Here is a 27,053-nt window from a genome sequence, read left to right as displayed (position 1 = left end):
AAAAGGACAACATACATTAATTTGGAATATAGTTATATAAAACGATCAGCCACAACTAAAATTTCACTCGAAAATGAATATTTTAAACTCTGCACTGAGTTTAACTGTGAAAAATCTAAACTTCGTACTTTAAAATGGAACAATTCGGGTCCCACTTCGTTGGTCCACCTGGGGCGTTTCTCTCATAACTTCCACAACGAACACTCAGCTTGAAAGACCGTTAAACTAAAAACTACCTTCACTGTTAAAGTTACAATGATTATAGTACAAATAATACAGGTTATTGATTAGTAGTAGTAGAACAACTTTTATTATCAAAACAATGAAATATCGTACTGATAGCACAGCAAAAGCATAGCTTGCGAGACTGTGCTAATGGAAAACAAAAAATCACGAGAAAAAAATATTGAAGAAATCTTCATCGTCAGAGTAATAATATTACAGTAATCTTAGGAATTACCATAGGAATCGTAGGAATTACCATAGGAACCGTAAGAATCATCATTGTAATAATCAAAAATAACTGTAATCCTCATCAATGTCGGAAGCCAACTTCAGTAACGGCATCGGAAGCCAACTTCAGTAACGGCAGAGTATCCAATAAATTGGATTTATGTGACATATAGAGACCCCAAGATATACATAGGTACCGAAGCTTTGGACAATATCTCTTCACAGTTTCGAGCGTTTTGCTAGTCACTTTATAACATTCCTGGAAAGAAGGAGAGAGAATAAAGCTCATGAATTCAAAAAAAGAGACAGCAATTCTATGACAAATAAATAAAATTATCATTAATTGAAAGTGCTTCTCAATGCTTTCACCTAAAAAAAATTATTTCTTTAGGCGTTCATATTCATTTTTATATTTTTTTTTTATCTCTTCGTTTTTTCGTGAAAATGTAAAACAATTAAATTGTAAAATAAAATGTAAGAAAATTAACAACAGGAATATGAAGCATTCATTATTAATTTTATAGCACATTTACTCTTATTATTTGACAATTAATATTCAAAACTTTGTTTTCCCATTTTTCAATGCCTTTGAAGACACGTCAATTGTTAAATGACTATTCCCATTAATAATTCAACATTAGCGAAAATTATAGCAGAACAACTGCCCTGCCTAAGTAAAGAACGATGTTAGGACAATTTAATCTTTTCTCCTGACCAAGGCACAGCGTAGAGAAGGGATTGTCATATAATCTTCGAAAGGCGCTCAATCGATTGGAAATAGAAGCCCTCTTTTAGAGTGAAAGTGATTTGAAGGCAATCAGCCCCCACCCCCCCTCACGATCACTATTCCCCCAAACATATTGAAACTAAATTTTGATATCGCCATTTTGTTCAACATGGTTGAAAGGTCTTTGGGACATGGGGAATTAACTCTTTGGGGATGAAAACTTTCTCCATCCCCAAACCCCTAAGGGGCAGGGGCTATAAGTTATACTAGTTGCCCATTGTTAACATATAGTTTTTGTGGAAGAGGTGAGGGGACTAGCTCGATTGGATATAAGAAGTTCTAAAGCCCTTTTTGAGAGTTAAGAGTCGGACTCTAAATAGTACCCCCCGAACATACGTGACACTTGTCAGTTAACGAGCAAAATACCCTTATTCTTAGCAGGATGATGCAATGTACAGTGGAAAACTAAAATTTCACTTGAAAATGAATATTTTAAACTGTGTACTGAGTTTAACTGTGAAAAATCTAAGCTTCGTACTTTAAAATGGAACAATTCGGGTCCCACTTCGTTGGTCCACCTGGGGCATTTCTCTCATAAACCCAGTAAAACAACTTCTTTACCTTGATCTTTCCATTAGACGATGACTAAAACAAACCTGTTTGCTTCTTATTTCCCATCTTGAAAGAAAGGGTTGTCTGTCTTAAGCCTCAATTGTTCGAAATAAAAAAAAAGTTCCAACAAAATAATCCTTGCTTGACAGTATAATTCGACAACACTACCATATTTTATATATACAGCATCATTTAAGGAGATTTTACACAAAACAAGTGAAGGTAAAATCTGTTCATCGTATTTCAAGTTTACAAAATTGTTACTTCATTTACCCCCATGGACCCACAAATTTATAAATTCATAAATTTTAAAATAGTGGATTGTGAAACATACCCATGTGTAGTTTCGAACATAATCACAAAATCTGTTTCATCTCTGGCATACCCTTCTTATACAGTGATGTTTGTAGTGTTATGTATGTAACAGTTGTTCAGCGTTAAATAAGTGATCTTCATCAATCATTATGACAAGCGTTATGATGTCTTTTTTTGTTATTCTCCTTTTTATGTCTTTTTCTCTATTGGGAAATCTGTCTGCGTTCTCTTTAACAAAATAAAGGTTATAAAAAGTAAATAAACAAAGGTTTTAAATAAGTAAAGGCTACCTATAAAATAATGCATCAATGTCGAAGATACAATCTATTGAAAAAAATTCCTGAAAAATGGGAACAATCAACTAAAAATTACCTTCAAGTTGAGGACGCGTAGTCTTTTTAATTCCGGAAGGAGTTTAGACAAACCCCAGTCAGTAACTTTGTAGCAACCACTCAAATTCAATTCTTCTATAGATCGCTTGAATGATTCTGGTTGAGCTGCAAGGTTCACAAGACCACAGTCAGTAATCTAGAAATTGAAGAAAATTCGAAAAAATTCAAACATCATCAATGAATTTACATCTAAAACCGGTCAAAATTAAATTGCAGAAAAATCAAAAGAATGCGTAAGAATAGATTAAAAAAGGTTTATTGTTCTTTACACAGTAAATTATAGGGTATTTCTGCCCTATGTACTTTTAACAAAACTCATATACTATGTAATAATATAAAAGACCGACAGAAAACAATAAACAGTTCAAAAGATGATATTTTATCATCATTTATCATTATAAAATCCGATATATAAATTCTATACATTGAAGTATATAGTGATGAAGTTCCTTTTTTATGCCTTTTGCAAGGTTTTGCTATTTGTCAGAACAGCACATCCTGCTAAAGTATTTGACACAATGGAAGTGAAAGGAGAATTATTTTGTGACGAGAGATTAAACACATTACTTAGAGAATTAAAACAATAATCAATATGGCACTGTTAGTCTGGTAAATGAGTCTTTTGAATATGGTGGTTGCAAAGCTACAGATAAATTACTGAACATAGTGACAGAATTTTTTTAAAAACAGGAAAGTACATAGCAATTTTAGAAAACTTCAACTAAACGCCTATATAGGAAAGATGAATCGCAAGTAAAGATCTGCCACATGATGATGCCATTGTGACTAAAAGTTCTGGGATAAAGCTTTAAGAGAAAAACAGCGTCGCTTTAGGAAGAGACCATGTCCCAAAGGCCAAATGTCCGCTTTATATTAATGAGCGAGAAGTGTATGTGTTATCAAACCTTTTTAGTCATCAGTTTATTATACTATGAGCAAGCGTTTACTTCAGCCACCAGAAGATCTTTAAAGAAGGTTCTATCCCTGCATGGAATACCAAATATAAATATTAAAGTGATAAGTGCAAAACTGATAAAAGATATGTCCAAAAATAAAATTGCAAAGGTTAAGCAAGGCCACTGGGCTAGTGGCTAGTTTTGAACTGAACAGGAGCTGAGCAATGATGGGTTCTATCCCCATTTATATAGATAATTTTGATGAACTTTATCCTAAAGAACAGAGCAAAAGCTATAGAGAAGCAGGGAACTAAATGGAAAAGTTGAGCTCACCTAGACTTACATTGTGCTAAGGATTTGAGCGGTCTAGATAAAGGTTAAGCAAACTAATAAATTGTTGGAGGTTTTGAGAGTATATGTAATCAATATGTATGCATTATGTATCTACGCAAAGAGAGAGAATTACAAACCTGAGAGCAGTTTCTTAAGGAAAGTTTCTTTAAAGAACAGGACGCAAATGCTGACTCCAAAGATACGTCAGTCACTTTAATGCAATTATTGAGGTCTAACTCAGTCAGCCCTGCAAAGAGAAAAGAAATAGATTTAAAAAAAAAGACAAAAAACACACCAACAAAGAGTCATACAAAAACAACTAAAGCTATAAAAAAATCTGTAATTTTTTTTTTTTTTTTGGAAAAATTGCCTAAAATAATGTAGAGTAAATTGTAATTTAAAAAAAAAAGTTCAGGCGATGTTCCAGCACTTCAGATAAGAAAATAGAGGGGCTGTGCTGCTTCAACACAATATACCACCCTCAAAATTTGGATATCTTTACAGTTAACCCAACAAATTATTTTTTTCTTCGACAAATCTTTTCTTCCAATCTCTGTCCTCGCTCTTTTGCTGGTTCGAATTTTGTCCTAATTCTTTAAGAACAACTCCTGTAAGACAAGGGTCACTCAATTAGTGCAACGAGAAGCTTCTTTAAAAGAACTAAAAATTTTAGCGTGAAGAGCGATGTATTGAAAAAGGGGCAACCCTCCTTAAATACGTACAAATTTCTTTTCATTTTCGGTTTTGATATTTTCCCTTTAAGTAGAAAGCTTGTTTTTTTGGCAAAAAAACAAACAAAGTCCAGACTATGTGAAAAAGTTAACTTACTCACACAGAAAAAGGATATAATCTTTTACCTGTAGATTTGGTACAAAAACAAGCTAACTTTTTGGCTAACCGATTGGGCGAAAAGGCAAAACCCTGATTACGCGCAAAAAGTATATATGTCCAAACGAAAAAACATTAAGCTAAGCCAAGACTTGGGAAAAAAAAAATCAAAGGAGTAGCACCTCAAAAAACCAGTTAAAAAATCAAGAACTGTCTTGACTTGGTATATAAAGCACAGCCAGTCAACTATAATGGACTAAAAAGTAAACATTCGGTATGAATCCAAGCTATTACTCTAGGTAAAAACAAATTATATCCAATGTGAAGAGTTTCAATTATGCAGTGATCAGCATAGGCCTCACCGTAAAAAAAAATTAATTAAAGCTTCAGTTCTGACTCGGGCCAAAAAGGGGCTAAATCTAAGCTATAGACAGATTTGAAGCCTTACGATTCACCTTGTAACTTAGGGAGGAGTTAGGAAAGTTTGGAAGTTAAGGCATAAATGTACACCCTCTTATGCTTCTGATACGCAAAGATCATCCATCCCTCCTCCTCCAGGATGGCTAATATGTAACTAGACGGAAATGCTCCTGATTTTATCAAAACCTCAAATGAATAAACATAGTAAATGAAGCATTTACAACTAACTTGTTTTTAATCCAACTAGAATATGTTTGGATGAGATATTTTAAAGATTATTTGGATTTAAACTGTGATGAGATTATTAGGATATCATTAAAAAAAAACCTCATTTTTGGCCATATTACTCACAATTACTTAGGTCTGCAAGAATATACAGTAATTAAACTGATTCTTAAAAAAAATGTCAAATTTTAAGCTAAGAACTAGTTTCGAGAGGTTTGTCCATGAACAAAATAGCTCAACAATTCTAAAAAATTCGTTTTTAATATGATGAAATTTTATATTAATAAACAACAAGTTACCATGTAATAGTGCGAGTAATTTTTTTCTAATTTCTCTGTTTTTCTGCCCATTTTGAGCCCATGCATTAGTTTGCTCCTAACAGAGATTCATCAAATCTCCTTCTTCATATATTTTTGATGATTTTTAGGATGCATATATTTCACAAGGTTCTTTTGGTAAGCGCGCCACTTCGGGTCAAGAATTTCAAACTCAAAACCCCATAAAGGCAAGAATCTATTTCTCTTATGAATCCTGTTTTATGGTAATCACTTGAAAATAACTCATTAGATTTAACATACTTTCACTTTTAAGTTTACGACGGCTTATTGGAAAGGCTTTTGATGGTAACCCACTAAAATATTGGTCGTTGATCGGGGGCATAGTTATTAGGCCTTTGACCAAAAAAAAAAACTTTAGAAATAATACGGAAATTTTTTTCAGACAGTGGAAGGCAATTCAGTGGATATTTCGGCCCTATGTCCAAAGGCCGTCTTCAGCAAAACACCAGAAAAAAAATATATATAAATATATAAAAACTACATCAAAATGTGAAAATTAAAACTTAAAATTAAATTTTTTTTTTTAGAACAATATGGTTTTTTGATATGGAAAGGGAGTGTGATCGTCTTCACTGTTGGCCTTTAACAAAGCTGGAAAAAAACTATTATCTCCAAATTTTGATAAAATATCTTTTCAGGAGAGCGCAGATAAAAATAAGGTGGAAATAGGGTTACTGTCCTCCAAACGCATTCCTCTTAAAATTGGAACTACAACTTCATCGATTTCCATTTAAATAAGCCCTCTTTGAAGTTTCATTGGCAATTCCTTCCATACAAAGTAGCCTGGGAAAAAAATTGCATATTGACCCCTCTTTTCATAGTCTTACCCCTCTTTTCATAAGCGGCACTATTGCAATACATATGATGCTTAGATTTTCTTTTCTGGCATTGGAATCCCTAGATTTTAAGATACAGGTTTAAAGCCCAGCTTCTTTGGGGTCCTAAATTAAATCAATACTGGTAGCTTATGGTTTTCCCTTGAATAAGTCGAATGTTCTAGACATCAAGTGGTTTTGAAACTTTCTTTAATACTAATCGCAAAGAAAAACTTGTTTTTGTGGACCTCTTTCACGTCCGTTTCCGCAGAAACCATCTTTTATCAATTTGTTCCAGAACCCCCTTGACTCGAAAACTTATGATTTAAGTTTTACAAAAATTAAAAAAGGGATTTCGGCCCAGTTCTTTCGCACGAAATAGATAGAAAGTTTTGCCTGATGTTCAATAGGACTAGTTTATTCAAAGGAAGCTTGGTTCTAAGTTATACACTAATTAGAGAAAAAAAATTGTTTTAACCTATTATGGGCCTTCATAAAGTTATTCCTGCCTTAATAAAATATGATCTACTTGTGGGCTAAAGAACAATCCTTGAAAGTTTCAAGCCAATCAAAATTAAACTTAGCGGTCTTTTTCGATGAAATCATTTGTCTTTTAACAATGGAAAATTCTAGAATTTACGGTCCTTGCTCGTGGGGCTGTGCGAGTTACGTCATCCTTGAAGCCCCATATATTTGATCTATTAACTATTGTGAGAAAAACAAATATCGGTAAATTTTGGCCAAATGCAACGGGTAGCACAGGGGTGAACAGGAAAGGGAACTCAGCTGCAAAGGGATGCTAACAGTTTCAATTCAAATCAAACATACCCGCTGCAGATGTTTCTACAGCAAACTTTTCAATACGATATGTTCAGAACAAACTGGAATTAGCACTTGGCTCTTTTTTGAGGTAATACCTATGCTTTGACTTTAACTGATAAGATAATTGTTTGTAGCTCTTATCTCTTTTCCTAATTTAGATAGATGATCGTAAAAAAAAACCAATAGCTTCATTGGTCAGGGTATAAGGCAATCGACGTGACTTTACCGTGAATGTTGCTTCGGCAAGACAGACAAAAAACCTGCATATGATCTGCACTCACTTTCGCTAAACTACAGTAAAAAATGAATATACGTACTTTTCAAATGGCGAAGCGGAGGTCTGGAGGCGTCAATTTCTATATTTTTGAGTCCGGTTAAGGCATCGTCACTTATACTACAGTTTTCCACTCTAAGAACAACCAAATTGATCAAATTAGTAGTTATTTCTCTAAACAAGTTATCATCCAAAGGACACAACGATAAACGAAGAAATGTCAATTTTAGGAGTCGTGAGGCAACAAATCGGAGGCACATCTTGGCAATGTTAAGAGTGTGTTGAAGAAAACCAAAGTCTATGTCTAAATGTGTCAACTGTATATCCCGTGGTTTGTCTAACAATCTTTGTAAAATTGTTGGCTCTGGAAAATTGCTAAAATCATGTAATTTAAAATCTTCTATTATAAGAGTTCTAAGTTCCTTGAAGTACATTAAAGACTCTAGCCAACAAGAATCCAATAATGTACCATAGAAATGGAACGTTACTAATTTTTCCAAGTGACGACAGAGCAAGTCGAAATGTTCAGTAGAAATATAACAGATGTTAATAAATAGATGGACTATTTCGATTTGGTGAGTAGCGATTGCGTTGATTACAGCGCCATCAACAAATCCGGTTACTGTTAGTAGGTTCAATGATGTTAGTCGCAAATCTGGTACTTTTAACAAACAAACCAATCGATCCCTGCTTATACAGTTTTGATCAACACTAATTGAAACGATGGTGGCAAATTTCGGTTCAACTATACGTCGTACTATGTTGTATTCGGGTCTAGGTAGCATTTGACTATGTAGGTCATGTTCAGGTATCGTCACTTTGACGCCCGTCAAAGACAGAGAAAGGTGAACTAGGTTTGTCATGAAATTGGTCAATTTTATTAGTGATTTATCAGTGGAATAAGGACTATACTCATTTTCAGTATCCTTTATTTCTAGATGAGTTACGCTTACCAAGTTTATTAAATCACAATCTGAATCCGTGTCACTATCAACACGATCACAACAATCCACAGTGAGGCTCACTAAGGAAATACAGGAACAAAGGAAACTCTCAATTTGTCTTTCAGTTATTTTACACTTGTAGAACCTTAGATGATTTACGTGATCTGAAAAAAGCTTCCAACAATCCAATACTTGTTCCCATTCTGTTTCTGTAGTATCCAGACCGAAGTCCTACACACAGAGAAAAAATTAGACAAGGTAGGACACTGAAGATGAAAAACATCTAACAGAGAAGGTTCAATTCAAAACAGTCCGAACAAATTACGGTTAGCAAAAATTTACAGTAACATAGAAAACTCAATTTTGCTTCCATTTATTTTAGACTAGTTGAATCTAAAATGATTGACCTGACATTATACATATAAGAAAAAAAGCTTGCAAAGGACAGCCTCTACAATTTATTAATTTAAAAACTGAAACTAAACTGCACTTTACTTGGAAAAATAATCGTAGATGTAATCCGATCTTGCATAATTCTATGCTAAAACTTTTAAAAACCTTTGAAATTTATTACTTAGAGCAATTCCATAACAACGGATTGACAGCTATTCTAGTTAGCGTCTCATCTATTTATGAGTGGGACTCAGATATCAATCCTAAGGCAGTCAAATATTTCGTAAAGAAAAAATATTAGAGGTCTTTTTTTGAATTGCACCAGTACCATCTGCCGGAAATGACAAATTGAGAAATGGAGCGATTGTAGCACCTGTATTGGCTAAATATAGGGGGTAAAGAGACATGTAGAGGCACTGGGAGGAACATAGTAAACAAATTGACTAAAGGAACGTAGATGGCAGCAATAAGAGGCGACGTCCGGATGTGTTGAACCAATACAACTTGCAATAGGTGCAAGCTACTACTGCTACTCGTACTAATTCTACTGCCACTACTACTAGTACTGCTATAACAACTACTGCTTCTACCAACGCTAATCTTTGGGAGTGACAAGTGGTGGGACCGCAACTGGTCCCAGGTCTATCGGGGTCCCGCGCTGACAGCGCCAAAAATGTTACGAATTACAATCACGTGAGTGATTTTGGGACTCCGCAAGGGGCTTTACAGAAAAAAACCGTGGAACGGTCAGCTAGGGTGATAAGATGATTTTTAACTTTTGTCTGCGAAGAGTTCTTAGATCGGTTATTCTGTATAATTTGGTTACAACACGTTAGCGCGTGGAAAGCGTAAAGGCACTAAAATATCAACCAAATAATATGAAAGAAGCAGTTTTGACAGTGGCTGACGAGAAAAAACCTTCCAAAGTAAGAAGCAAAGTGGACTCGTTGGCTAACAATAACCAAGGGAATATTGAGTTTATTCTGGCTACAGTTGTTTGGTATGACATCCTGTTTGCTGTAAATACCATCAGCAAAACGTTAGAAGCCGCTGACATACAGCTTGACATAGCAGCATAGCAAGTTGAATGGTTATTTACTTAGCTTAAGAAATATCAGGACAATGGCTTTCCTTCGGCTCTTATTACCGCAAAACAAATTACATGCGAAATGGGTACTGAGAAGGCATCTGAAATTGACCAAGACGTCAGGCCCTACGGTGTGGCGACTGCAAAAGCCCCATGCATCAGTAAGAGCCCTTCTGACTGATAAAACAACAACTAATTCTATTGCGACTACAGCTTATACTGTAGATATTATGGTAAAACTTTCATGAAATAATAAGGGGGAAGCTGATATTGGCCTAATGGTATTAATATGGAACTTTCAGGGAATTTTGAGAGGATATTGAACTAGATTAAAAAAACAGGAGGTAAAAGTACCATTACAAGAAAGGCTTAAATTGTTAAGTTGAAACTATCAATAGATGAGGGAGGAATGTTGACCAGCACCCAAGGGCACAAACAAACACTATTACTGCTTACTACTGATACTACCACTGGTATCTCTAATACTACTCCTATTGCTCTAAATATAGCTTCTGCTACTATACGTACTATCATTGCTAATGCTAAAGGTATTATTTAAACTGTCAGAGAACAGTGAGGGCGAAGTGCATTCCTCATTGTCAAGATATACGGGCGAGATATCTTAGGAGCTGTATAGAGTATAAAGTTGAAACTTTCAAAGAAAGTTTATGTGCTTTAAAAGTGAATCAAAAAGCAATATGTGTATTCTGGTTATCACTAAGATGCCTCACCAATGTCTCAAGAGCGACTGAGGGTATTAAGTTGAAACTCTCAAGTGTACAACTATTACTACTTCTGCTCTTACGATTGCACTAAATCAAATCGTGAAAGTGCATCCAGGTTGAAATACCATGGATACAACAATTTAGAAAGGGTATTATGTTTCATTTTTCATGGAAACTCAAAATGTAAGACTAAATCAAAAGATATTATGTGACTCCAGATTTTTAAACGGCGGATATTACTGATAATTGTCAAAAATAGTTGTCCAACATATAAATAGTAAGCCAAAATATGCCAAAATATGGATTCTTAAAGAAAAGAAACAACAAAAAGGTTTAGAATAAGTTTTTAAGCAATAAAAAAGACTACGTCAATAAAAAATGAACAGAAAATAATTTCAAAATATGTTCAATAGATGATGTTTTTCAAAAAACGTCAAGAGGAACCTTACAAAATGCCCTGTAATAAAGTAAAATAATTTTCCAAACTAACACAAATTACATAACAAATAAAGCCAAAAGGAAGAGAAATTACAATAAATAACCGAGTCAAACTAAAAACGAACAGAAACTAAGACAAGAAGGACAGACGCCCCCCACGTCTTCTTAAAACAAGATTATAATTAGCAATATACTGAAAACAAAATTTATTTAAAAAAATTTCTCTTTTTAACTTGGTGAATTCAAAATTATTACTATATATCTGATATTATTCAAAATATCTATATATATTTTATCTCGTTAAACGAGCAATAATTGGGTATTTATCAAAAAATTGACAATTTTGGATATACTGGCCTAAAAAAAACGATCTATTTAGGTAACGAGTTTAAGGAGATTCGTTAAGAGCCTTGATCGTTAAGAGCCTTTGCCTCTGTAGTGGTTGTATCTTTTTTAGTGTCTATGATTCAGGCAAAATAACACAAGATACATATGATTGACAAGAAAAACCGTAAGATTAAAGTCATATTTATGAGTAGCAAAGGTAAAGAGTATGAAAAAACGTCAATAAAGTAATGACAAACGAAAATGATGAACAAAGAACTATACAGTCAGAATACTTGCGTCAGCAAGAATTGCAGCAAGTCAAAAATAAAAGTGAAGAATAATTTGGTTCAAAGATAAACAGCAGCAAGAACTAACACGATTCAAAAACAAAAGTGAAGTACAAAGAAATATGCGGTTACAAGACATGCAACAACAAGGAGTAGAAAGAATTAAAAATGAAAGTGAAGAACAAACAAATAGGCGCCTAAAAAGATATGCCACAGCAAGACCAAAGAAACATGAGAATAGAAGATAAGTGGCAGCCAGTATTACAAGCGATAGCAAGAAAGCAAGTATCAGAACGTTATAAAAGTGAAGTGAAGAACTTAGAGTTGTGCTGTTAGAAGACAAGCAACAACGAAAATCAGAACAAGCGAAAAATAAAAGTGAGAAAAAATAATACGTTAGAAGAACAACACTGTCAAAATCTTCAACGCCAACAAAACGTGGCGTAAAACCTAGCACAAACCTATAAATATACCATAAATTACGCAACTTTTGATTAAGTCATTGGGAACCTTCAACCTTATATGTATTCCCTAGCAAGCCCTCCATTTTCCCAAGGAAAGAGTAGCAAATAAATGTGATTTGATTGGAGATCGCTATCAAACAGTTCGTGGTAACGAACTGTAGTAAGGAGCGACCCGGCTCAATAGTAACCAAAACTCTAAAAAATTGATTTTTGATATCAATAGCTACATCAAAAGAATCGCATTTTAATGCTGATTTCAAATATATAAGTTTCATCAAGTTTAGTCGTACCCATAAAAAGTTACGAGCCTGAGAAAATTTGCCTTATTTGGGAAAATAGGGAAAAACACCCTCTAAAAGTCGTAGGATCTTAACGAAAATGACACCATCAGATTCAGCGTATCAGAGAACCCTACTGTAGAAGTTTCAAGCTCCTATCTACAAAAATGTGGAATTTTGTATTTTTTGCCAGAAGACAAATCACGGGTGCGTGTTTATTTGTTTATTTGTTTTTTTTTTGTTTTTTTTTCCCAGGGGTCATCGTATCGACCAAGTGGTCCTAGAATGTCGCAAGAGGGCTCATTCTAACGGAAATGAAAAGTTCTAGTGCCCTTTTTAAGTGACCAAAAAAATTGGAGGGCATCTAGGCCCCCTCCCACGCTCATTTTTTTCTCAAAGTCAACGGATCAAAATTTTGAGATAGCCATTTTGTTCAGCATAGTCGAAAACCATAATAACTATGTCTTTGGGGATGTCTTACTCCCCCACAATTCCCTGGGGGGGGGCTGCAAGTTACAAACTTTGACCAGTGTTTACATATAGTAATGGTTATTGGGAAGTGTACAGACGTTTTCAGGGGGATTTTATTTTGTTTGGCGGTGGGGCTGAGGAGAGGGGGCTAAGTTGGAGGATCTTTCCTTGGATAAATCTGTCATGGGGGATGAAAAATTCAATGAAAAGGGCGCAGGATTCTCTAGCATTACTATAAGAAAACAATGAAAAATAAACATGAAAACTTTTTTTCAAATGAAAGGAAGAAGTAGCATTGTAACTTAAAAAGAACAGAGATTATTACGCATATGAGGGGTTCTAAAAATACTTTAGCATAAAGAGCGAGGTATTTAGGAGGAGATAAATACCTTGATCTTTATGCTAAAGTATTTTTAGTAATTTCAACTATTTATTCTACGGCCTTTCTGATTCAGGGGTCATTCTTAAAGAATTGGGAGAAAAGTTAAGATTTAGTGTAAAGAGCGAGGTATTAACGAGGGTACAAACCCCCTCGTATACATAATAAAAATATAAGGTTATGAAAGTTTGTTACGTAAGTTAATTCTTAAGTTAGCTTTTAATTCTTTTAAAAAGTAGAATTGTGGCAAAGAGTCAAACTTTAGCGTAAAGAGCGAGGGATTACAGAGGGGACAACCCATTTCATATATGGAGTAATTTCTGTTCGTTTTAAGTTTTAATGTCGCTCCTTACTTTCAGCTAAAACAATTAGTTTTTTTTATTTAATTTCAACAAGAATCAATATATGCAAGCCTGCAACATGCCAAGTGTCAGGGTCTAGCCTCGAAATTGGCTACATAATTTTTTTTTTTTTTTTTTCTTAAAATTGGTATATTGACATTTTTGGCCACAAAACGATCTAAGCAGGTCAAAACTTTAAAAAGAATTTTTATTTTTCAGAGGGTGGTTGTATCAAAACTATCATTACATTTTCATTTTTTTTTTTTTCATTTTCAAGTAAACCTTAAACTTGGTTCTGTGAGTTGGACCCCTCCTTCACTCTTTCTGGCAGAGTAAATTATAAATTAACTTATATGACTTGCTATGGCTTTTAAGACAAGTTGCACAAAAAAGGGTTATACAAAATGAATATAAATCAAAGTTAATATGACAATTGAGAAATTTCCTTGAATTATTTACTTTTTCCAAGAATAGAATAGGCCACAGTTAAATTTTGAACCCTAAATGATTTTCTTTTTATTTACATATTTTCCATACCAATTTTAGCGTAAGACTGTAAGTTTTCCAATGAATTTGATTTTTTGTCTGCAGTCTTCTAGAGCTAGTGGTCTCAATTAGTAGGGGGGTTGTACCTAACCCCTCTTAATATCAAAGAACACCCTTTTTAGTAAGTTTACTACAAAATAACTGTTTTCATTTGTAGCTGATTAATATAGGTAAATTAAGTTCCCCACCTTGAACAACATTGAAAATCACTTGTTTTAGTGTAAAACAGCATAAGTTTCTGTCCTGAACCAGTTCTAGAGTTTAGGAGAGAAGGATTTTTGGCCAATCCTCAAAGGGGATTACTCCACTATTGTCCTGTGTTATATGTCCAGTATAAATTTCAATTAAAGTACTTTACCTCAATTGTAATCCTTTTGCAGCGACTAGGATATCTTGATAAAGCAGCTAGAGCCTCACTATGTTTTCGGTGGATTACAAATTCAACATTTCTATGAATCTTACTGTTGTTGATAAATGCTGCATACCAGCTTCTACATGTCTGACTGGCGGCTTCTACATCTCTGAAGTTTAGGTATTCATAGAATGTGCATATAACCTAGAATGGTATATATTACAACAAAGAATTTGGATGCAATGGGCGCTTTACTTTTTTTGTTGAATGAATGTTGACAATTAGCCCTCAGAAAGGTGAGCGATCTATGCCACCTATCACTTACATTTGAAAACGTCACATATTTTAATCATATATTATATACACTATTTAGCAATAACACAACAAGTGGTGTTATTGCTAGCAGTATATTCATTCCTCTTTAAGTCTTTTACAGTAAAGAGCTATATACCTTTTAGATGTTTTCTTTTTATATATTTTTCCTTTTGCCCAATTTATCTGGAAAAGGTGACCCTAGAAACATCAAAGAGGGCTCATTTGACTGGGTAAAATTTGAAGATTTTGATGGGATAAAAAGATAAAGTTCCATCTTGGGTCTCCCCTTGGCTTGAAATTCAAAGGGTTTTTTTTATATTTGCTTGCAATGAATACCCAAAAATCCTTCAGTCAAGGGTATCCACCAACTAAAATATCAGCAGCATCAAAGGAACAGCTAGGGAGATCAAGCTGAAACTTTAGTGAGCTGTTGAGGGGTCAAGTCAACCTCAAATTTTGGCTTGGGGGAGAGGCTGTGAGTAAAAATTAACCCCGACAGTGATCATAACTATTGAAATCATTTTCTTCATTGTACTAGTCATAACAGCAATAATATCAATGTACTGCCACTGACATCTTAATTTAAAGAGAGATCTTAGATATTTTTTTTTACAATGGACACCAACTTTGTATTTACTATGGACACTTATACCTCCCTCTCAAAAATAAATAAATGATACTAGCATTCAAAAGTGGAGAGGGCAGTCAATCAATAATAATAAAAATTGTCATTTTAACTTTAAGACTCAAGAGATTTGTATTTTAAAAGTACATACTTCACCCCAGGTTCGCCAATGTTTCTCAAACAGGAGAACAGACTTTCAATAGAGAGACATAGAGGATTTGACATGAAAGAGATAATTTACTAAAAGATTTTCAATGAACATTCATTTTCATTTTAAAACGAAATCAGCAGCGGTAATCAGAAGGAAAAGAATTCCTGCATAATTCAATTTTTGATACCCATCCATCCCTTTGGTAGCATTTCTTTAATATATAACCAACAAAAATCTAAAAATGTAAATGAAAATACATTTCTTTTACATAAATCAATCAATATTTTTTTTTCTTTTTTTTGGGGGGGGGGGAATTACCCCACTCTGACAGATTCCTTTCAAACTGGTCCTTAAGTTTTTTAGATAACAAAATCATTATGGGTAGGAGCTTTCACAGAAACACATAACATAGCATATATATTTTTAAACTTCTATACACCACAACTGAACAATCAAGACTTCTGGTAGTAACGGCTTCAAACGGTTTCTTCTGTTGCTTGATTTCTGTTCTGTTACTTCTTTATTTCCTGCTTTACCTATACCATGCTTCGCTTACGTAATGCTTGTGCTGTTCTTATACGTTGCTTTACTTTATAGTCAGCCTCGGTCAATAAACCTTATTAATACAAGAATAGCATGGTGTCAGAAGTGGGATCCATAAATCACCATGGAGGTCCAGCAACCAACCATAAACTGGGAAGATGGGTCCCTTACTGAAGAATGGAGTCACTTTGAACAGCATGTCCAGCTGATGTTCATTAGACCCCTTACAGAAAGAACTAAGAATTCCATGTGTGCTTATCTTCTGATCTGGACTGGGGAAAACGACAGAGAAATATACAATACCTTTGATCTTAAGGATGGTAAAGCTCACAAAACAGAACCTCTCCTAGAACACTTCTGGAAATGCGCCAGTCCAAAGAAAAATAATGTCTTTGCAGGGTTCCTCTTCCAAAAACAGGACCAGTTGGAAGGTAAAAGTGTCGAAAAGTACATTACAGACTTAGACATTAGCTAAACCATGTATGTATAAGGAACAGGATGAGATGATCCGGGATAGAATTGTCTACGGAATCAAAAACCAGGCAGTCAGGGAGAAACTACTGGCTGAAGGTGACTCATTGACACTAAAAAATGCTGTTGCAAGATGCAGAACCCACGAGCTGACCCAGGCTCAGTTAAAATAATTTTGTCAAAGCAACTCCATACCAATTAAGCAGGAAATAGATGCAGTTACACGCAGCTCACCCCAAAATAACTTTTGAAGTCAGAGAGAGTTGGCAAGTAATGTTCCAAAAAGTAAAGAATGCTACTTTTTTGGTGGGGCATACTTGCCCAAACATGTTTGCCCAGCAAAAGGTAAAATGTGCTCACAGTTTAGGAAGTTAAATCGTTTTGCTAAAGTCTGTTGAAGCAAGACTGTGAATGTAATAGATGAAGAAAACAAGCAAACAGGAGTAACTCCAGAAGAAGATGAGACAGTATTCCTGGACGTCATCAATCAGGACAATGGAAAAGACAAAGCCATTCATACTTTCATATTAAACAATCAGCTTCCAGTTGGCTTCAAAACTGGATACAGAGGCCCAAGCTAACATCATTCCCAAATCAGTCTTTGATCAACTCAACCCAAAACCCAAACGCTAGTCAACTAACCAAAGACTCACTAGCTACTGTGGTGCCGAGGTACCAGTTCTTGGAACCTGTGACCTAAAATGTAGCCACAAAACCAGCTCTGCAGTGATGCAAAAATTCTATATTGTTGACTCACCATCTGCTCCCATCATAAGCTACCAATCTAGCATCAGTTTGGACTTAATTAAGCTGATCCTCAATGTGAACTCAGGAGAACCCCAGGCGTGTATACAAGATCAGTGCAAATAAGTCTTTGATTGAATCAGTCAACTGGAAGGTGAGTGCAATATTCATCTGAAGGATGGGTCAGTACGTACTAACTACCCTGCTAGAAGAGTACCTGAAGCATTAAAGAATAAACACTTACAGGAGCTAATAATATGATGGAGAAGGATGGAATAATCAAAAAAGTAACTGAACCTACTGAGTGGGTTAACTCAATGTTCATGTTGAAAAATGGTCATTCTGGATTTTGGTAGAACCATGGAAGAGCACAATGAGAGTCTGAAAGCGCTCCTCGAGTGAGTGCTGCAAAAGGGGGTGAGATTTAACAGAGACAAGAGCCAGTTTGGTGTTAGCAATGTTTGCTAATTTGGACACATCACTGGAACAAAAGGCATAAAGCCAGATCCAGAAAAACGAAAGCCATTCATCAAATGCCCAGTCCCCAAACACGCAAAGAGCTCCTCACTCTCTAAGGTATGCTGAACTACCTGGCAAAACACATACTAAATCTGTCTACCCAAAACAAGGGTCTCCATAATGTCATCAAACAAGACACACTTTCTCAGCGCCCAGAAAAAAATTCAGTCTTGTCAGATTTTAAGCACCCCATTCTCTCAAATACATCATTCATCAACTACACAAGTACAGATGTAGAATTCAAAGTTGATTCCTTGGGCTGCAGTTTGGGAGCCAATCTCTGCTTTGCTGGGGAAGTGGTAGCATAAGAATCTTGGGCACTGAACAAGACAGAACAAAAATACTCACAACTTGAAAAGGAGCTGCATGTGGTTGTCTATGGCGGTAACATTTTCAACACTATTTGTATGGAAGATGTGTTAAAGTCATAATAGATCATCAGCCACTGGAGACAATAGTTGCCAAGCCAGTCCATAAAGCCCCTCCTCAAGTCCAGACTCATGTTGTAGCTTCAGTCTTACAATCTCCACTTGCAGTTTTGACCTCAATAAGAAACTCCTGTGGCTGATGGTCTATCCAGGCTGCACTTACCCAACACAGATGACAAACTACAGAAGGAACTTCATATTTATGTGCACCAAATCTGCAAACACTTACCTGTGAGTGATATTAAGTTAGCAGCAATCAAGGAGGAAAACAACAAAGACCCCTAACAGAAGGATTCCTCAAGGCTAAAGAAAATGGATGGCCAAGCTGCAGGAAAAGGTGCCAGTCAAATATTGTCATGTTTTGGAGCATCCAGCATAAACACAACAGCAAAAGGCATCATCTTTAAAGGATGCCAGTCAAATATTGTCATGTTTTGGAGCATCAAGCATAAACACTACAGCAAATGGCATCATCTTTAAAGGAGACACTTGTGATGCCCCAAGCTTTAAAACCTGAGATCCTGACGCAACTACATGCTGCCCACCTTGGAGTGGATACAACCAAGCAATGGGCATGCATACTTGTCTCCTGCCAAAGTATGAATGGAGACATTAAGCAGTATGTCTGGAACTGGAGATATTAGGCCAAAAACATGCCTTATAGACAAAAAGAGGCCTTGATTAACCATTCTGTCCCACCTCTGACATAGCAAAAGGTTGCACCTAATCACTTCAAGTGAAATGGAACTGATTTTTGATCACTGCAGATTATCACAGTCAATTTTTCGAAGTTGATAAACTGAGTACCCTCATGTCAAAGGCAGTGATTACCAAACTGAAAACCCTTTTTGCTCAGTATGGAATGTCAGTGGTATTCATATCTGATATTGGCAGACAGGATTCTTCAACAGAATTCCAGGGATTTGCAAAGGCATGGGGATTCAGGCAGCTCAAATCAAGTTAAATCTATCCACAATCCAACAGACTGATCAAGAAATCAGCACAGACAGCCAAGAGCCTGATGATCAAGACATCCAAAAATGATGAAAACCCCTACCAAGGACTCTTAGAGTACAAGAACACTCCTGTAGATGGCCTAACTGCACCAGCTCAACTCCTGATGAGCCACCAGCTACAAACAATCCTACCATGCACAACCAAACATCAACAAAAGAAAGTAGTCTCAGAAAAGGAATTTCTGAACTTGCATGCAGAGAGGAAGCAGCAGTAGAAGTCTCACTATGACAGATCAGCTAAACCCCTTTCTCCACTTTCTGTAGATGATTTAGTACATGTTCAAGCATCTGCACAAAGCATCTGGAGTCCAGCAACCATCATTGCCTGTTCAGAGATGCTGCAATCATATATTGTGGAAACAGAGGATGGGTTGGTGATAAGAAGGAACAGGAAGCACCTATCAGACGTTCCACAATGCTGTCCTGAATATCAACAAAGAAGGGCTGCATCAGTTTTGCCAAACCAGCAATTGCCCAATATACTAACTGTCAGAGATTACACATCCCCAGCAGAGTCATAGCACAAATGTTACAGCCCACCCTCACCTTTCACACGATTGCTACCAGCTGCACCGCATGTGGAGGTAAAACCCACTGGAGGTTCTGGGATGCCAGATAAGCATATGGTGGTGAGGCCAAGTACCAGCTCCAGTACCACCACTGTCAGTTTACATCAACCACTTCAAACCAGGTCTGTAAGAGCTGTCAACCCACCTAAAAGGCTCAATCTGTAAATAGTGACAGTATGGGAGGAAGAAGAAGTGAACTAGTTAATGAATATGTATGAAGCAAGCCTAGCACCTTCTTACATGTACCAATCTGAAGGTAGTTATAAAAGTGTGCAAGCCTGCTCACAGTGGATGAGTTGGAGTGAGTGTTGAGTGTTAATGTAAGAGGAAGTGCAGGCAGCTTAAATGACAAAAGAAGGAAGATATCGCATTCTGCTATGCTTGTGCTTAATTCTCTGTTGTGCATATACCATGCTTTGCTTACGTAATGATTGTGCTGTGCTTATATGATGCTTTATTTTATAGGTAGCCTGGTGCATAAACCAAATTAATATAAAAATTGCAGTAATGGCATCAAAGGGATTCTTCTGTTGCTTGATTTCCATTATATTACTTCTTTGCCAATGAGAAAAAAGTGAAAAACACATGAGAAATATATAGTTTTGGCTATGTATTTCATCAATAGGAGGGGGAAGGGGTATGCGGTAAAGAAATGTGAAGCACTTTCACATAATATGTAAAATATATATATTTCATATTAGGAATAATATTAGTATTTTAGATTTTTTGTTGTTGTGGTTTTCACAATTCGAAAGCAAATACCATGAATCAATATAACTAGATTTGCAGCTAGCAATGCTTGTCAAAATCTATATTTGGTAAAACTTTCTTGCTTTTCTTGGAGTGAAGTTAATTAAGGAGAAGGAAACTGAAGAATAAATCAAGGGTTGTAGGTGTATCCTGAGAAATTATTGTCAAGCTATTATTCTTAGTTCTTGGGCTGGTTGACAGCATCATTGGGATGTATTAGTAGCAACATGAAATCTGACAAAAAGACTAAATAATTGGATATGTTGCTAAACAATCCTGTTTCAACAAGCAGTATTTACAGCTTTCAAAACAGCTTTGGTTAAAACCTCTTTACAAAAGGCAAACTAGAATATATATATGATCTTAGAGTGATATTCTTTACTTAGTACCCCTTAAGGGAACTGCTAAGAGTATCTTTCTTGCTAATTGTGATGTATCTGTTTGTTTTTGTTATGTTATAAGCTTATGAAATTTATTCTTTACAGTTCCAATCAACAGTCAGATTTTCAGTTTCTGTTTACTGTTTCTTTTATTAATTGCATATTTTTATACTTTTCTAAGAAGTGCTATTGTTCTTTGTCATGAGACAGGTCTAAGGGAATATAGCACTACCAGGTCTATGGGAATGTAGCTAGAAAGGGCTTTGTTGCTCAGAACAAAATAGACCTATAGGCAGGGCTGTTCAAAGCATAAGGGGGCAACTGGGTCAGCTGCCCTTAATGCTGCTGCTGAGGGGGCTGTCCTTTTTGATTTGTTTTTTTATATATATATTTAAATTGGGAGGGAGTTGTTGTAATTAATTTTGCCCAGCACACCACCAACCCTAGGAACAGCTCTGCCTAGGAGAATGTTAGCATTTTCAGTTTTGTTTCTCTAATTTTCAATCATTTTCTGTAACAAGAATTATGTATTTACTTACTGTTTACAATAAAAAATAAAACCATTAGGTTTTTAATCTATCCTCCTTTCCAAAGAAGTCATTTTGGACATTTGCAGTCCTAATAACATTTGCTTGTTGTCTGCTCTGTTGGTTGATAAAACCAACAACTTTGTTCTGACATAAAACTGATTATTCTGTGTAGACTCAAGATATCCATTTTCACCTGAGCAATCATACTTAAAGTTTGGGTTGAAAAAAACAATATCTTAAAAGTGTCAATAATGCAAATAATAATAAAAAATACTATAATCTAATTGACTCAAAGATGCTGCATATAATCAACTAAAAATGTATTTTTTTTTTAGTTTGATTGACTATATGCCTACATTGTATGGCTATATATGATATTGCACCATCAAGAAAATGACAACAAAATTATCAAAAATTAAATCTTTCCTTTTTGTTTGTCTCCTTCAAGAGAGCATCTGAGCAGAAGATGATCTCTTTTCCCAGGATGCTCTCTTTTAAAAGGGAATTCTATAGGCTGACTACCTGATTGGAGAATTTTTTTTGTAACCTGATAATAATGTGCTTTCAGTAGAGTAACTTGACAACTTCATACTTTTATCATACCTCTTCTGAGCAAAAAACCTATTTCTTCAGGTTTCACTTTTGTAGCCTAAATATAAGCCTCAAAACGTAAGTTTAGTTTTTAGATAGTGATGAATAGTTAAAGAATTGGTTAAAAGCTAATAAGGGTAATATACCCAACAGTCAGCTAGCTAATCTTCTCTTTACTAGCTAAATCATAGCTTAATAATTACACTTAGAAAGTGGATTTTTCTGCCATTAGAGGTGGAAAAAAAATTAAGTATGTGTTTAGCTTGAATATTGTATCAACACAGAAGCCTAATCTTGGGTGCACATTTAAATCTAGAAACAAATCTTTGAAAACATAATCTAATCTTTGACACAGGATCTTACAATTAGAACAACATACCCTATTGACAGACACAATTGACATTGGATGCACTTTATCTAAGACAAGTGCTGTGAAACACAATAATTAGTACAGTATTAATATAAACTAGAGTGTAGAGCTAACTTTTGTCAAGTTTAGTCAAAAGCTGTCTAAACTGGAAACTATGCTGCAAAGCAACATAGTTTCTATACTCTAATTATACATATGAATGCTTATAAATCTAGCAGCACATCTATTTCTGTTTGACCCTCCTCCTCCATGGGGCAAACAAAAAATGTATTTAGTGGGCTTTCTTACAGGTAATATCACCTATAGAGCAAATTGTATTAGTCCATGAGCTGTGTAGGCTGCAGGGCAAGGTTTGTATTCTATATTTATTTATCTATATTTATTTATTATTTATATATATATTTATTTAATAAGCCTTGTTTGAAGTTTGGGTAAAATTATGACAGTTCATATAACTGGCCAACCAATAAACTGAATATACCACTTTTTGACTTTTTATGTTCTTTATGAATATAATAATTGCTTATAGCCTACTGCAAATTCAAATTTAAGCATTTTTGAACTCTTAAAAATGACAAATTTTCAATTAAAGTAGCCTATGAGTTATCACTCATTTTCTACAAAACAAAAATGCATTTTCTGATGCAATAATACTTTTCTGAAAAATAATACTAAATTTTCTCAGTGCTAAAATTATTTATAATAGGGTTAGTTTTGGTTAGGTTAAAAAGTGCTTAAATTAGAATTTACAGTAGAAGCAATTTTTATATTTGTAAAAAAACGTAAAAAAAGGCTTTGAGTGGTATGTTGAAGGTACACAAAAAACATTATTCTAGGTTAAATCCTAAAGTGCTTAAATTTGAAATTGCAATAGAGGCAATTATAATCTTTGTAAAGAGCATAAAAAATGCACCAAGTAATATATTCACTATATTGCCAAGCCAATAATAGGCTATGGACAGTCATATAGGCCCTTTTTACCTTGAAATTATGAAAAACAACATTCTACATGAATTTTCAATTAGCAGTTTCTTTTTCTTTGGCTCTTGTTCTGAAAATGCAATACCTACTAATTGAGTAGAATTTATTAATGTTTTTTGGAAAATTTAAGAAATGCATTTGCATTAAACCTTGTAGGCCTAATCATTAAAACCATGTAAATTCAGCAAAGTTTTACAACTATGTACAATTAAGTAGGCTACAAAACAATGATTTTGTAGGCTACATCATTTAAGCAAAACATCTATTTTGCAAGGTTTCATTTTTGTAAATAACAGATTTATAAATGTCATCAACGGTCAGGACCCTCTAGAGGGAGAGGGAGCGGAGGTAGCCTAGATACTTCAAAATACCTTCCCAGAACCCCTACTTTACCCTGTAGGCCCGTCCCTAAAAGTTTCATTTTCCTAGCCTAACCCCTTTCCAAAATGTCCAAAAGTAGAATTTTCCGTATCTCTAACCTCTTCTGGTAAACAACTCCAAAGTCCTTCCAATCTTTCTTTTTCAATTATTCTAGTTTCCATGCTTTCCTCCATTTTGAAAACAGGATGTATTCCACGTCAAGGAGATTAGGGTTGCCGCTGGGTAAAAAAATTACTAGAGACTTAAAATAAAAATCACTAATGCCAAGAGGGTGTTCCAGGTGAAAAATCAAGTAACTTTAAAGTAACAAGAGAAGTTACTTGAATTTTACATTCACCAGGAACGGCTTTTGAAGTAACTAAGGTCTTATTCAGATAGAAAAAATATTACAACCAAGATTTTGATAAAACATTTGTTTTAGACTCATTTAGTTTGAATTTAGAATAACTTCCTGTGCATAAGTCCTTGTAAATATTGTAGCTAAGGCCACCGACCAGTAGAGGAAACTCTTTGAATATTTTGGAACTGATCTTGAAATCAAAACAATTAGATAACTCTAGGGGTGTATGAATAGGATATTCTAGGCTAGTTGCATGTTTAAACTTGTTTGTCTTGGGTATAGTTTGAATAACGTAACCTCTTGCCAAGATAGCAAACAGAAGCTAAACTAGAATTTTACCACAATTATTTTTTCTGCATTGTTTCTGATTGATTAAGCTAGCCTAACCTATATCTTAAATTTAACCCACTGTATAAAATTGACCTATATTGTTCACAAAAAGAAAAGCAGAATGCTGCATAAATAACTTAATGCCAAATTCATTATGGAAAGGTATTAATTTTGCAATAAATCTGTGGGCATTAACCTAGATTTGGTTTAAATATCCTGTTTCTATATTAATTTCAGTGCATTAGTGTCTGAGATAGCATACAGTAGTGGTGATTATTGAAACTCTTTGGCTTAGGCCTATCACTTTCTTACATTCAGTTGAACTATTAAGGTTAGAATTTTAGACTAGGCTAGTTAAAATTTCCAAATGATGGCCTTTTCACTAGGCTATCTTGAAAAGTATTTGAGGTTACTAAATGATTTCTTAATAATGGATCTGCATCAAATGAGAAGGAGTTCCCCTAGATTTGGCAAAATACTTTGGGAATTTTCATTGAAATATATATATTTTGGTACATCCATCAAGGAACCCCCCTCCTCAGATTTTCAAAATACATTGCCTTCCCCCTCCCATTTACAGTTTTGTAAATTAGTGCCATTTGTGAATTAGCATAGCAGAAAGACTTTGGTTTTGTCCTAGATTTTGTTTTATTTTATACTTGACTGATTTCAGCTTATTCATAGAAAATTGTAAGGGTTTCATGTCTTCATTTTTATGGAATTTGTTTTTTATTTATTTGCATAATTTTATAGTATTTGCTTATGAATAGGTTAAACTTGTATCAGATCAAAGGTATAAGCTATATAAAAAATGCCAATTTTTCATGATAATTAAAAATGTTTTCTTGGGCATTAATTTGTGAACTTAGAACATTTTGTTGTTAGGGCAATATGATTTTCAGAAACTTGTTTAATAACCAAATCAGGCTCATACTTAGGCCCATGACCTAAACTTAACAAGAGAAAGAAACAAAAACTTGCAGGTAGGATTTAATTTAGAGTAAAGTGGATGACATATATTTGAAATATTCAGTTCACCAAGCTTAACCTTTATAAAGCAGAGTAGTCACAACACAGTTTTCAGTTTACTGTATTTGCTTCTAATTAAATTTAGGCTTTCTTTGAGACCACAAAGCCCAAATAAAGGAACAAAATTTTACAGCCTCCATCAAATATTCCAAAATTCATGAAAAATATAGCATAGAGATGGGTACATAAAAATTCAATGGCTGATTTAGGATTTTTCTGTGAAGGGAAATTTCTCTCTTCTGATGGCTGTTCAAAAACCATTGTCTTTTGATAGGTAGAAAACAAAAATAACTGAACCTATAGACTTTGTATGCATTCCTTTCATCTCAAATACTTGATACTCTTCAAAACACTCACTATTATTGAAACAGATATCTTACAAAATCCTAAATATCAAATAACTTCAAAAATTCAATAGATTATCTCAGCTATAAACAATTTTACAGCTTTTTTCAAATCTTCATACAATGAACTCTGCCTGAGTTCTGAACTCTGCCAATTCTTAAATGATTCATAAATAAGGGCAGCTTCCCCCTCCTTAATAACTCATTTTTCACCCTGAAGTTTTTAATATCTTATAAAAGTTTCTTAGGGGCCATTTTCACAAGGATTCAAGTTCAACTAAAATCCTTGTGAAACCAACAAAAGATGGATAAAATTCATCTTTTGTTCAACTTAGAGATGGGCTTCATAATCCAGTTAAAAATACGGCAAAAAACATAATCCATCTCAGTGATACCTTAACTCATATAGCAAATTTCAAGCAGAACTAACTTAGCCTACTAGCAGTTGTCTTTCATTTTGGAGAGGCCAGGCCACCCAAGCAAAGGGTGTATTGTCATTACCAATGATTTTTCTGAAATAAGCTGGTGGAAAACTATTAGGAAATGTAAGGAATCTAGTTTACTGTTTAGAGATTAGGATATCACAAAATTAAGCATTCAATATGCTTGTTTGTAAATCTTAAGTAAATACAAACCCTGTTGGAATTTTGTTGGTATCCATCTCACAATTAGTGTGTCTAAAGAAAGTTTCCAAAGAGCATTCAGTTTTCAGCATGCATTTTATCTTTATTGATGGTTAAAGAAAGCAATAGATACACCTGCTGTAGTTGATTAGTAATAAATAACTTGCTGCCTTTCTGCATAAAAATGTGCATTTTTATGTATAATGTATAGCTTTTAAAGTCATTAATTCCTAAGAAGCCCCTTCTCCAGTTATGCCAGCTTTATGGGTAGTAAAGCCTTTTTAAAATAATCTGAAATAATTCTTTGGGGTCCTTACCAGTGGATTTCCTTTCTACTGCAATTAGCAATAGGTGAAATATATTGCAGTCACTAAAAATTTACAATCTTACCTATTTTACCACTATTAAGTTGCAAAAAGGGTGAACTAAATATTTACCATTGAATTTGCCACAAAAGAAATTTCTAGCTTCAAGAAATTCAATCATGCCTTTAGAACAAGGGATCCTAAGTTAGGTCAAAGTCTTGAAAATGTGCTTCTAG

At 34.6% G+C, this 27,053-nt stretch overlaps 1 protein-coding gene across 1 annotated transcript; it reads right to left on the bottom strand.

Annotated features, from left to right (window-relative positions):
• Window positions 1-291: 291 nt before the first annotated feature.
• LOC136033918 (uncharacterized) lies at window positions 292-24,078 on the bottom strand. The gene is made up of 6 exons (XM_065714933.1): window positions 23,945-24,078; window positions 14,489-14,686; window positions 7,494-8,625; window positions 3,866-3,975; window positions 2,480-2,635; window positions 292-712 (listed from the first exon to the last, which is right to left on the bottom strand). The coding sequence occupies exons 1-6, from the start codon at window positions 24,017-24,019 to the stop codon at window positions 536-538; spliced, it is 1,848 nt and encodes a 615-aa protein (XP_065571005.1). The 5' UTR covers window positions 24,020-24,078; the 3' UTR covers window positions 292-535.
• Window positions 24,079-27,053: the final 2,975 nt, after the last annotated feature.

The sequence above is a fragment of the Artemia franciscana genome, chromosome 12 (assembly GCF_032884065.1).
Source record: "Artemia franciscana chromosome 12, ASM3288406v1, whole genome shotgun sequence".
Lineage (NCBI taxonomy): Eukaryota > Metazoa > Arthropoda > Branchiopoda > Anostraca > Artemiidae > Artemia > Artemia franciscana.
The sequence above is the reverse complement of the archived record's forward strand: the minus strand, read 5'-3'. Positions and strand labels throughout refer to the sequence as shown.